The 13,916-nt window shown below is 37.5% G+C and overlaps 1 protein-coding gene across 26 annotated transcripts in view; it reads left to right on the top strand.

The window, feature by feature from the left end:
* DLGAP2 (DLG associated protein 2) overlaps positions 1–13,916 on the top strand; it is a 463,300-nt gene that overhangs the window by 412,583 nt on the left and 36,801 nt on the right. For all 26 annotated transcript variants that reach the window (XM_062626232.1, XM_062626252.1, XM_062626227.1 and 23 more), the window contains one exon: positions 2,209–2,428. In XM_062626232.1, coding sequence (XP_062482216.1) covers positions 2,209–2,428 — 220 coding nt within the window. The remainder of the gene's footprint in view (positions 1–2,208; positions 2,429–13,916) is intronic.

Genomic DNA, 13,916 nt, shown 5'->3' with positions numbered 1-13,916 from the left:
TGTTCACTGAGATGTCCATAATGACTAATGGGTTTCAGCAGCGGTTAAGATTCTTCATTCCTGTGTGCATTACCTGGAAAGATGTCCACCATAGATTTCATTTGCAGGTAGATTGCTCAATTGGCCAGATTAACTAAACCTGCTGAATATAGTTCCTTTCTTTTCCAGTCTTCACTAACCTGCATAATTTTATGTCAATCACATGCTTCTCACCTCACAGTCCAGCTATTTCCAGACCAGTAATAAATTATTTAATAGATACTACACAAAGTAACTGGATTAAAAAAAAAACAACAACAACAAAAAAAAAAGTTCTGAACCTTTACTGTTCCCTATTCTTTTTCCATGATGCCATTGTTTTCTTGTCCCACATAATAGCAGTTTGTATAATTTGTGGTATTTTTAATGCCTTTTTTTTTGTGAGATCTTTTTTCACTCTTGACTAAGGGTATAGTCAAGAAAGATACTGGGTTCCATGGCATATATTTTAATTTAAGTTTTAAAACTTTGATTTTTCTGTTGCCAATGACCTTAGTTTGAAAGAAGTGGTTAAGACTTAAATTGTTTATGGACTAAATTGCCATAAATTCCCTGATCAATGATGTATGCACAGTATTTCAGAGTAAGATTTTTTTTTTTTCCTAATCTTTTCAAGATTGCATTAGTCTACTTAACTTTATTAGAAGCAAATTTTATGAAGGGTAATGTAATTCCTTTCAGGAGATGTAGTAGCCAAAATGTCTTACATGAAATTAAAATATCAGTTATTCATTATCATCAGAATTTCCACATGAAATTTCCATTTACTTAATCAAGATCCTCAAATGTTTGAAACATTCGCATTCACTGTTTCCATAATGAATAATGTTCTAGAAACAGTAATAATGAAAAATGCACTTAGCACTTAGCAGCTGTTTAGAAAAGGTAATATCAACTGGATGTGCTGTTTAGTGATGCTACAAATTTAACTTGGTATTTATAGTGATTCTGACTTCTAGCACTCTCTTTTTTAAAAACAAAAATGTCATCAGGAGGTCCTGCTTTTGTCTCTCCAGTGTTAAACTTCCTATTTGATTTTGGATTATCATAATTTTGAATTATTCTAGTACATTTATAAGTAGTTAGGCCTGACTTCAAAGAACTTGTTAAAAAAACTTAGGTAGAATCTAGGCATTCATCTTCAAAACTGCAATATACAGTTCCCTATTGAGAGGTTCCCTAAACCTGGCCAGCCTGCCTAAACACTGTTTATCATAAAAGCTACCTAAAAATGTACAGTTTTGCATCATGGCCAGCCTGCAGGCAGTAACAGCAGGTAGATGCAGTCTCCTGCCCAAGCCCTGCAGGGAGCTGGAGAGGAATGCTGAAATCCCACAGGGGGCTGACCTGGTAGGTGATGCAGGTAGGCACATGCAGGGTGCTCTGACAGGCTGGGATCCTCAGCACGCCTGGTGACACAAGTGTCAGGCTTAAAATAATGATGCTAAAGAAAAAGTAGCAGTAGTGGCTGCATTTTGTTCTCCCATGGTAGTTGAATGGCTAACCCAGGTAACCAGGAAATGAGGTAGGTTTAGGGCCATTCTCAGCTGAAGCATTATTTTCTCATTTGACCACTTTTCACTCTATTTCACACAATAGCTCTTTATTCACTGGACAGAAGTCTAGAGGCAGTATTTCTGAAACCTTTCAGAAGCATCACCTCCTCTGAACTTACATGTTTTTGACTATGAGATACTTCCTTGAGCCCCTTTATAGTGAGAGGAAGATAACCTGTCACACAGGCTAAATGTCCACATGAGCAGTAACTTTGCTGATAAGTGAGGAAGCCAGGCAATCCACCCTCACCTTTTGAGGCTTATATTAGTATAGCTGATTTCTGTTCTCCTGTCTTGGCAGAACATGGATTTCTATCAGCACAGAGTGATCCTGTTGATTCCCATTAAATCATGCATTTACAATCCTCTGGATATGCCAAAAAATATTAAACATAAAATCAATTTTATGGCATGTGTGATGTACTTACTATATACATATAAACAGCTGATATAAGTTAAAAAAATGTGAATGTGATCAGAAGGGATTACTACATTTTAACTATTTGCTAAAACAGTTCTTCATCAATGTACAGGTGTCCATTTGAGATGTTGAGGCCGTGATGATCACAAAAAAGCAAGTCAAAAATCAAATGCATTGTTGTTGTTTATTCAGATGAGTGAAGCAGAGGTTAATGGGCAATTTGAATCGGTGTGTGAATCAGTGTTTAGTGAAGTTGAAGCTCAGGCAATGGATGCCCTTGACCTCCCTGGATGTTTCCGAACAAGAAGCCACAGTTACTTGCGTGCCATTCAGGCAGGCTATTCCCAAGATGATGAATGTATACCTGCGATGGCATCTTCCAACATCACCTCAACTATCAGGTCAACCACAGGTAAGCAAATTACACTGACCCAATGTTCTGCATGTAAAAATATGTCTTCTTGTGTTGTAAAGGGATGTTTGACACTGGAAACAATTTCCCTGTGTAGTGATAATTTTGACACCAGTATTCTTACATTTGTAACATGCTGTTGTGGCTACAGCCTAAAATAAGCTCCCTCTGGGGAGAACCCTGTAAACATAATATAATGACCTGGAATTTTGACCTCCATTTTCCATATAGACAGTTACCCAGATGCAACTATAAAAATACAAGTTCAAATGGTATCATTTAGCTATTATCAGACCTTTAGGTATTTTTATCTCTCAAATAATTAATCTTCTAAAGGAGACCAATTGCACTGATTTTAATTTAGGCCCTTAAAGTAACAAAAAAGAGAAGCAAGATTTTAAATATTTGCTCTAAATACTTACAGGCAATTAACTACACAGGTAATTAGCTACTCACTCTTAGAAAAGGTCTAACCAGTTTTATCAATACTCTGAATCATAAACTTTATGGAACGCTTTACACATCAGCTATTATTCATCAGTAACCATTATTCATTGTTGTACAATTCACTGTTAGGGTCTTCTAAAATTTTTCAAGCAACTTTATTTCTCTTGTGAGTTGTTTAATAAAGATAATAACTTTATGCATTTTAGAATATTAGCATTTAGTCTTGGTAGAGAAAATATTGCACACATAGCAATTAAATAATTAAAATGATATCTATAAGAAATACATATTCTTTCTTAAGTGATCCAAATTCACTTTATGTCTCAAAATACATTAATGTCAGTTCCTAATGATGATATTTTCTTTGCCACATACTATGAAATTGCAGTGCAGGCTACCCATCTGCAAAAGGTAAAAATAGAGCTCAAGATGTATCATGCAAAAATACTTTTTAAGTTATTTGCTTGACATATCTGTTGTATGATAGATCAGTGGGAGATTATAAAGCAAGTAAGCCGAGGTTGAATAGCATAAATTTGCATTTCAGAAGTAACATAAAATGTTATTTTATCTCAAGCATAGTATTTTAATTGCTGTATATAACTTTGTGTAAAATCAGAAGTTGTGGCTTACAGTGCCACCTCTAGGGAAACTTTGTTTAATTGAGATGCTGTCATGATACAAAATGAGATTTTATTGCTACCCCAGAGACTAATTTTCATCTCTGTCATATGTCTGTGTGATTATTATGAAGTAACCTTCCATGGCAAAAGACACAACTAAATATCTATTTTGGTGTCTGACTCCAGATACTGAACTGGAATACTTTCAGAATTACTTTGGTTACCAAGTTAATTAATTTTAACCTATGCTGTTTTGAGTTTATATGCTAGATAAGCCTAAAATTCTTGCTGAAAGGAATTTATTTTATTTTCTCCAGGACAAAAAACAGCTGAATAATAGAATATGTTTGGGAAAATAACCAGATTAGGCAGTAAATATGTTTGCAGCCCAGTGTTTTCATACCTATGAGAAATGATTCACATTGATTAGTGGTCTGCTGGTTAAATACTGTGGTTTTGAAAACCAGCCTTCGTTTCATGGCTTCTCCCACATCTTGGAAATGGTTTATCAGATCGATTTTCTTGCCCAAATATGTAATGTTTCTGCTTTGTTGTGGTGAGGTGATATTGACATTCTGGAGCAAAAAAGGATGATGTGAGATATTTTCCTGAGCCAAAACCGTTTCCAAGCCTGTGCACTGTATGCAGTTCTGAGTGTGGTTATGTATTCAAAATAATACCTCTGTATCACTAAGCAAGTTTGACCTCAGCTTCTATGTAAGACAAATGTTCAAATTAGAAATATTTATCTGATTTACAGGAAGAGTAAGGATTCTGTGGTTCACTATTAGTTAAAAATTTCAGTTGCCAAATAAGTTCTTCTTTTTAAAGCCCCAGGTGCAGTTCTTCCATATTTCTCTCTTCAGCCCCTGTCCCTGTGGAGGGAGATGCTTCCTTTGCTATCATTGCTATAACTCAGAAAACTCTTACTTCTCCAGCCCTGCCTGAAAATTGCAAAAGAAATAGTTACCTGAAATGTGGAAATGGTGTTGTCAAATATTTGACATTTATGTGGGCTTCATTCAAATAAATGTCAAAAAGGTCGAAGTTTCACATCAGCATTCATTTACAATTCAGACTTTTGAATTCCTAGGAAAATTACATTGATTCCTTTTTGGCTTCTGATGTAACAAACTCTTCTTGGAAAAGAAACTAAGGCAATTGCTTAGAATATTAACAGGCATTGCCATTTAAAGATTACTTGAATTTTTAGTGATATAGGTCATGACTGCCTCTTATCAATGTTGTAAAGCAAATCATAACACACAGGCTTAGCTAAAAAATTAATTCATATTAAAAAAATCTAAAACAAAAAAAAATATTTGATCTATGAATTCAATTACAAAATTATGGAATAATATAGCTTGCAGTTTCCTAAAATGTCCCTAGATGCATTAACAACTTGTAGAAGGTAGTAAGGTTGCATATCATGAACATTATGTGAGACATTATTAATAGTCTCTGTTAACAGGGTTTTCTGGTAGATGGAACAAGACCTACCAGGAGCTAGCTCTTCTTAAATGTGTACAAATTTACAGAGAGAGCCGATGGTCCATTGGTAATATCTATGGTACTAATGAACACATTACTTTTGCACCGACCCATGTAGTTTAATAATTTGTGGAAACAAACTTTTCCATCTCTGATGGAGACTGTATGATAACACACAAAGCACTATCTGTTGCTTCAGATATAAATGAATGAGAGAAGTTACAATGCAGAGGAGGCAGTCAGCATAGCTGGCACACTGTAAGCTGGATCTGGACTCTGTGTGACCCCTGCTAAGACTCATATTTCATTGTGGTTAGGGCTTTTCTAGCCATTCCACTTCATTTTGTAAAGAGAGAATAAACCCAGTGAAAAATACTTTGTGTTAAAAGCCCTGAATGACAGCACATGCTTTCTGTTGCTGAACTGTATCCAGTTGCAGCTGTCAGATGCACAGCTGAGAAAATACAGCTCCAGCTGCTGCTGCCTCCCACCTCATCCCTCTATCACAGACAACATGTAATTTCCCGAATAGGAAGTCACAGAGCGCAGTAGTCATCCTAACTACTATTGTCTTATGTCTTTGCTACTCTTGCAACAGTGGTTCACTTTTCAGGAAGAGTTCATAAAATCTGGGTCACTCTTCCAGGTAGTTCCAGCTTAGTTCCCTGTTGTCTAAGCCTATCTACATGTATATATGTTGTACTGTCAGCTTGGAAGTCTCCTTCCTCGTAACATCTGGGTAGTGCAGCAGACCACTGTGGGAGGTACGCAAGCTACCCGAGGTATCAGACTGTGCCACCACCAGCTCAGTGTGTAGTGAGCCCTGGCTCTATAGTCCTGCTGGGAAACAGAGGGCACTAGGCTGGGAGCAGTGCTGCAGTAACGTTACCCCACCTGCAACACCTAGCTTGTTTTATTGAAAAGTAAATCAATCACCTTGGTACAACTCTGGATTGTACTATGAAGATATAACCAATGAGGAGGTCTGGAAGATATTAACAAACAACTCTACCCCTTTTTTCACCTTCACCTGAGAATGTAATTTTTTTTTTTTGTAACATGTCCTGTCTGTAGAAAGAGTCTTGTGTATGACTTACTCCATATGTTATAGAGAATTTCAGAATGTTTCCTCTTGTTTTTTTCTTGCTAATGTTGTTTGGTTTTACCCTGAATGCAGAAATATTTGCAATGGTACTGGAGGTAGCAGTTAGGTTTGTCTGTTGTGAATCAGAAGAACATGCTAAAACCCCTTCTCTGAGACAGAGAATCATTTGGTATTTGTATATTTGGCCATCCAGGATAGCCTGAACACCGGGTTATCTGTTTAGATGTGGGAGGCACACTCAGTTTCTTCTGATGGCATTAGTACACATTGTATAAAAACACTTTTGCCTATATTGTGAGAGATACTGCTGCTTTAGCCTGCTGCTCAGGTTACTCAGCCGTCAGGTGGAATATCTGATCAGTGAACATTTGAAGCAGCTAAAGCAGAAAAGACTAAAAATCCAATAAGGATGAACTGAAGCACTCCAGCCATTGGTACGGAATCCTTCTCCAGCAACAAGCACTGGGTAGCCTCAGTTAAGTTCTTCAGCTTTCAGGCTGATTGATAAATAAAAGAGCACAACATTTTCAGTTTCTTAAAACTTCACATTTTCCTCTAACCCAAGTATTTTGGCTACAACTGTATTTTTTGATGAATGGGACAATGATAGAAAAAATACACCTAGCTATGGACTTTAGCAAAGTGAGGTTTGGGTCACAGTACATAAAGACTTCCTGGATTTCTGTCCTATGTTAAGTGTCAGTCCAAGATCACTTCTGTTTCAGGGAATTCAGCATGAAGTACTGCTGATTTCAAAGGATATAGTTACTATCCTTAAGTGGCCAGTATGTTCATCATTACAACTTCGTTTTTCTAGAAAATGTAGCATACTGCAAACCTGTCAGATCAGTTGTATACGCACCTCCTTTTACCTAATTCGTAGTAGGTGGCTCTACTAAACACACTCTTACTAAAGAGTCCACTGGAAAACACGAGTCTTTTGTCCACTTTACTTTTCTCAGCCAGTGAGACTCTGCTTGGCGATGAGTAAACTTCAGAGAATTCCATGCTTACTGAGCTATTGAGCACTGATTCCAAAATCAATTAATTCAAACAAGGTCACATTGCATGAGGGAGTTTTCAATTACAGCTCATACAATTACTCAGAATGCCTGAGGAATTGCAGGTTTCCTTTCTCCTGACTTAAAGCTATTTTTGGCTTTCCATTTTTGAAATAAGGGGCTACATAGGGTGAATTTTTAGAGCACATGTTTGATATTTACCCACAAAACCCTCCTTGACAATAAATAGATTACATGGTCATGTACCTACAAACATAAAGGCATAAGAATATAGTATTTCATTGTGAAGTTGTACTGTTCCATGGCACAGCTACCCCTGCAGACTGATTCTGGTTGCTATCTATCTGAACACTAATGACAGTAGGTATTGTTTTGGGGTTTGTTATTAGGTTCAGGTTTTTTTTCAAACATATGAAGTGCCAAGGGAAGGAAAAAGTTTAAGTCATCATGCTACTATTGGAGTTCAGTGAATTTCAGTGAAGGGTCACTAAGAAGAAAGGCCACTAAGAGGAAAGGTCTTGAGCTTCTCTCCCATGAGAAAAGGATAACATAACTGAGACTGTTCAGACTGGAGAAGAGCGTGTATCTGGGGGGAAAAATTAGTCTTTAATTCTTTTCAATAGATTGAAGTTCTGCTGCTACAATGACACTTGCCCTTGAATAGCAACTCTACGTGGTGGAAGTGACCCAGGGAGTCATATAATGATGGAATGGCTTGGGTTGGAAGGGACCTTAAAGATCATCTATTTCCAACCCCCTGCCATGGGCAGGGACATGTTCCACTAGACCTAGTTGCTCAAAGCCCCATCCAGCCTGGCCTTGAACACTGCCAGCGATGGAGCATTCACAGCTTCCTGGGGAGAACTGTTTCAGTGCCTTATCAGACTCACAGTAAATAATTTCTTCCTAATAACTAATCTAAATCTACCCTTTTTCAATTCAAAGCCATTCCTCCTTGTCTTGTTACTACATGCCCTTGTAAAAAGTCCCTCTACACTTTTCACTAAGAAGAAGTTGACACTAGGAAGAAGGTGACTAGGAAGAAGGTGACTTCTTCCTTCACTAGGAAGAAGTCCAAGGTGTTCAACAGAGGATAGCCAAGGAGCCATTGCAACTGTTCCTAAGTCTGAGATTCCCTGAGATGGAGTAAGGCTGTGCTAATCGGGGCTGCCTGGCCGCTTAGTCTCTTCACACTGATGAAGCATGGAAACAGTTGGAGCAGTAGCCAGGAGTTTTTCATAATTTTCATTCTCCTTGGTACGGATGATCTGCAGAGGCAAAGATAAAAAATTATGTCACTGCCTACCATCTATGGTTAGTTTGAAAAATGTGTAATGAGTGTTTTTCCTTTCCTCCTGCTGTTCTGCACTTGACATAATTCCTCCGTAACCTATTAGATTTGCCAGACAGCTGGTTCTTTCTTTATTAAAAAGGATACACATGCTCTCTCCCTGGCATAATTTGGTTTTAAAGCTGTTCTGTGGTATCAGTTTTCACAGAGTTTTCTCAGCTTCATTTTCTGTATGATATTATATTAAAAAATGTATAAGAAAGAAAAAAAAATCATGCAAGGCAGGCAATTCACTGCTTAATGTTTGAAGCCTTCCTGACATGCTAGAAATTAACCATGGCAGAGGTGAATCTCAGGCCAGCTATTCAGCTTGAGGTTGCCAGAGGGTTTTGTCCTCAGGTGGGTCTGTGCAGCTGGGAAATGCTCACAGTGTGGCTGTCTGGGAGTTCATCGAACTCCATTGTAGTTGCAATAAAAAAGAAGGCAGGACCCCTTCCTACCAGTTCTTCTCCTTCTGTCTTACTCCATGAATGAAAAAGACCTCTAAGGAGTCTTCTCAGAAGCTCTGCATATGTTTAGTCATAGTTTTTGTTGATGGCATATATGTCAGTAGCCATAGTAAATGATATGTGCTGGAACTACAATGCTTGATGTGCTGGGTATACAGACATCGTTTTGATTGCATTTTGACGTTAATTTTTACTAGCTCGCATGTAATATTTTATCCATCACAGCCTCAGTCCATCAATTAATGTCACTGATACATAACTGTCTTGATGTTGACCTTATATTCATAGAATTGCAGAATCACTGCCCTTGGCTTTGTTATGCTTTCAGTGCAGGAGGCTTATGAGCTGTGTTCTGCTCTACCTTCTTTACAGTAAAAAAATTCTTCCAAAAACTTGTGTGTGGAGCCACAAGGGAATTCTTCTCTTGCGAGTCCTTGCAATGGCACAGGGGCCAATAGAATGTATGTAAGAAGGAGGAAAGCTGCACTTCAAAATAACAACAAAATTCTTTACAGCAGGTCAGATCTCACTTCCTTAGGGACACTTCCAAAATGTCCACTGGCTAGTAAAGCTATTTCCAAAAATGTATTATCAGGCATTAAGGGAGGGAAGTTCAGGTGCTTTCACTACTGTTCTGCCTTATGGCAAGGACATTTTGATTAATGCTAGCCACTTAAAAATGTGCTACTCCTGAAGAACATTATTTCTAACTTCTAAAATTGCCTTTTCCAGAACAGAATGCTAGTAGGCAGCTGCCACCCAAATCCTTCCCAATAACAGAGGCATCTGAAGGTAGAGATAGAACAAGTTCTTCACTGTTTAAATAAAGCTATATCTAGGTTTCAATGTCTCAGGGTGTTCAGTGTTTTCTATGTTTCAGAGTTGCCTTTAGTTTTACTTCCTGCAAATTTTATGGGGGTTTCAACATAAAAACCTCTTGGGATACTTGCAGATCTCTGCCAGCCTCTCAGCAGCTTCCATCCTCTATTTTCACTTACCTGAAACTGAGCTTGTACTTAAGTCTCCATTTCTGTGTCAGGAATTTTATTTAGGCTCACATCTGCCCTAGAAGGGCAATTGATAAACCTGAGACTTAAAACATAATTGTAAGAGGATTAAAGAAAATAAAGATGCTGAAATTGATTACATTTCAAGGGCACAACCAGACAGAATTAGCCTTTGGCCAGGCAGGTTATTTGAATAGTGTGGGGTTTACTTCCAGATTAACAGAGGTGCTTTCATGCAAACTAGTAATCTTAAATTCCCATGACAATAAATTCAGATTAGTTAAAGGCACGTGGCTAGTGACATTTGAGACGCCCACTTGGGACCTACAAGAGAGTTACATCAGTTTAGACAAGCAGCTTGTAGGCTAGGCAGGAGCTTGTAGGCTATGACCTCTAAAAAGGTGTTAGTAACCCATGTTTAGGTGATTTTAACTCAGACCAAATGTAGCATGTGGATTCTATTGCATCAACAGAGTGAACACTGAGGAGCCTTATACTCACTTAATAGCACCCCAATACTTACCAACAAACTGTACTCACTATAGAGCCAAGGTTTAGCCTCAGTATACAGTCCATGAAAATATACACACCGGAAACCAAAATTATAAGAGCAAGACAAGCAGCTCATTACTGCTCCTCACGGGTAACTAGAGGACCTCCAAACAGGGTTAGGGAAGATATGAGTTTGAGCTGAGTAACCTATCATTCAGCATTCTAGACCTGAAAATGGAATATTAAGGATATGTTAATGAGTCACTATTTTTACATGTTACCATTTGGGGTAGTTCTGTGTCCAGAAAAAAACATATATTTCCACTCTTTGTCTTCTTCCCACACTAAAAAAAAAAAAAACAACAACAACAAAAAAAAACACATTAAAATTTAATTCATAAAAATTCATCTCAGCAATTATGTATATTTAAAATGTAACTGTCAAAGACAGTCACATTCATGGCCTATTATAGTCAATGAAATGCTATTTGTTTCCTTTAGGACTGGTATCTATTATGAAAGAAGTTGTCTTCTGGACATCCCTCTTTCTCACTGTTGTCTACACAAATAGCCTAAAATGAGAGCATAGCATAGCTAGCTAACATTTATAAATCTGAGATAAACATCACTCCTATTGAAATTGCATTACAGGATGAAATCAAAGATTAAATCCTGGTCCCACTGAAAACAAAGATAACTGAGAAAGCCATGCTCTGACATACAGGGTTGAGAGCTCAAAGCCCAGAAGAGCCATTTGCTGCACGTAAATGACAGGGCTGGCAGCCTGCAAGTAGCTTTCTGAACAGTCATTTTAGCACTGGTACTGACTCCATCTGCATCTTGGGTAAAATGATTTCTTGATTTGACGACTGCCTATATTGTTACCAATCTCAAGACTGCACTCTCAGATTGTGTCCAAACTTGTAGCTCTCTGTAGATTTAAAGAATGATTTAAAGGTATTGAATTACCTTTAATTAAAATATTTTGTAAGCAGTTAAATTCTTTAATGTAGGACCATTATCATAATGCACTCTTAAAATTATTCTACTGTGAAGCACTTCCCTAAGATTAAGTGAATAAACTGTTTTTCTCCTCCTATTCAGTTTAGAATTCCTTACTGTAAGTTAAAGAAAATAACAAGCTGCACGTAGCTACAGAAAGAATGAGAATAGAAAATACACAAGCAAAACCAATTGTAAGCCTACATATGTCCATGAGTGGGCTTAGGAGGCTGATGGCAATTATGTGACTTGAGTGATAAGGCTATGTGAGAGTTCAAGAAGAGATATTTTTATTATTTTTAAGTACAGCATCACATCAATATGGGTTTGATTCAACTGAAAAATGTTTCCAAATTTTCTATTTATGTCAATGTGAAAAGTAAGAGTCCAGTAAGAGTCTTTTGGAGCTCTTTTTTCTCTTTGTCTCTTACTGTTTTGATCATGTGACAAATGCCACCTGTATTCCTGAAGAGCTGCACAGAGTATATGTAAAGGTCTTTTCTGAAACCAAAAAACTGAGATGGTGGGGTTTAATGCAACATCAGTATTTTAGAGGCACAAAGGAACTATTTAGGAGAGCAATACAGCTGTCAGCACTTTGCCATGCTGCCTACAGGTTGCTGGTTAGGCTATAATTTATCGCTAATTAACTGATCTAAAATAGAACCTTTTGTAACTTGTCCATCAGCAATCCATGAGGTTTGTGTTGCCCACATCTCTTTTAACTTTGTCAATGGCTTGCAGTTTCTGATCTTGATGTCTTGTTTGATTTGCATTTCTGTTTTGTGACTAACATTAATTACACTGCCAAAACAGATTTTATCATTTATGTAATATGGGCTGCCTACAGACCTAAGTTTCCTCAGTATGGAGGTAACAACTTACGCACTGAATGGCTTGATTACAGTAATTCCTTTTATACTGTTCTCCTCCTAGGAGAGAGACTATAGCGTGTACTTCAGCTTTTTCCAAATTTAGTGGTCACATTTCCACTTAATTGCTAGCTTCATGTACAAAAGCAGATAGATGTGTGGAACTTAAGCCTAAAAGGATCTACTCTGAATATCGAGTCTAACCTGGTGCACGCACAGATTAAAAACCCCACAAACTCAACCAGCAATTTTGCCTTACCCCAGTAAATTCTGAATGAGGTTATGTGTCATGCTAAGGATTTCAGTCTTTTTTTCACAAGTGCTATATCAATTCTGTTTAGCAGGGAGATTTCAAAACCAGATGCTACTTAAAAAATAGCATTTTATATGGGATTCATTTGACAGCAGTGACTCAGTGGTGTGCTGTTTTGAAAAACTCTTAAAAATAGTCACACACAAAAACCACAAATCTTATCTATGTCACTATGTTACGATAATGGTCCAGATCCTGGGTTTATGTGAATTGGTCTGATTTCACTGACTTCAATATCAACAACTTCAGTGGGATTAACAGCATGTTAATGTTGGGCAATCAGTTTAACAGAAATAAATTGCATTTAATACATCTGTGGACATACAAAGGGATCTTGAACCAAACTATTACTAGGTGGTATGTAGTACCTCAAGCAGAAGAGATAAAGGAGTTGGAAATTAGGACTCAGTCATTAATGCAGGCTTTAACAGCCAGCTCAGAGGAGATGTGGAGCAAAGGAGGTGAAGCTCTTGCCTTTACTATGAACACAGGTAACAGAAGAGAGGAGAGGTTATTTCCCAGTGCATATCAGAGTCCTACCAGTGCTGTCACACAGACAGAGCTTTTATCTCACTGCTTTAGTCATTTCAAAATTAGATATGATCTGAGCTAGTTGTCCTTGATTGTCTTTACAGTTGATGAAGAATAGTAAGCACCTGCATAGGATGATTCATTTCCGGGTAAAATAAGTATCTAAGATGGGTGAGAATTGCACCCCGGATTTCTTGTTTTTCCCCCAGTAATTCTAGAAGAGATCAGACAACTAACTTAGACTTGGATGACTGTTTTTTAAGTGACTAATGTGAGGTGAGATGGATTACCATGTATGGTTCTCAAATACTGTCTTGAAGGTATGATATAATTCATTGCTACTAAAAGATTCTACTTTACAAACCAGCACGGGATGAACGCAGCATTTTAACCCCATGGGCTATGACAACATAAGATTGTACATTAACATCTTACTTTCGGATGTAACAAATATCCAGGCTTACTTAACCATAATACAGGTAAAATGATTCATCAGGCGAAAGGTTAGGAAGTTACAGTTGCCTACCACAGAAGCATTGTTTTGGGTTATTTAGTTTAAATAAAATGCAGCCCATCATATAAGCTGTGCTGATAAAATTCATGTATGCATAAGCAGTCTTTCCAATAAAATAGCTCATAAAAATACCACTGTGAATATATAGCTGTTTCTCACTGCTTAATCTGGAAAGCAAGAAACAGGGCTCTTTTCACGGATACCAAGTGCAGAAAGACTCTTTCTCTACTAAGAAACTACCTGGTCCCTTTAATGGCTGGGATTCATTG

The sequence above is a fragment of the Pezoporus occidentalis genome, unplaced genomic scaffold (genome assembly GCF_034315485.1).
Source record: "Pezoporus occidentalis ecotype Australia unplaced genomic scaffold, CSIRO_AGI_Poc_V1 ctg29, whole genome shotgun sequence".
NCBI lineage: Eukaryota > Metazoa > Chordata > Aves > Psittaciformes > Psittacidae > Pezoporus > Pezoporus occidentalis.
Note: the sequence above shows the minus strand (reverse complement) of the source record. Positions and strands in the feature narration are given on the sequence as shown.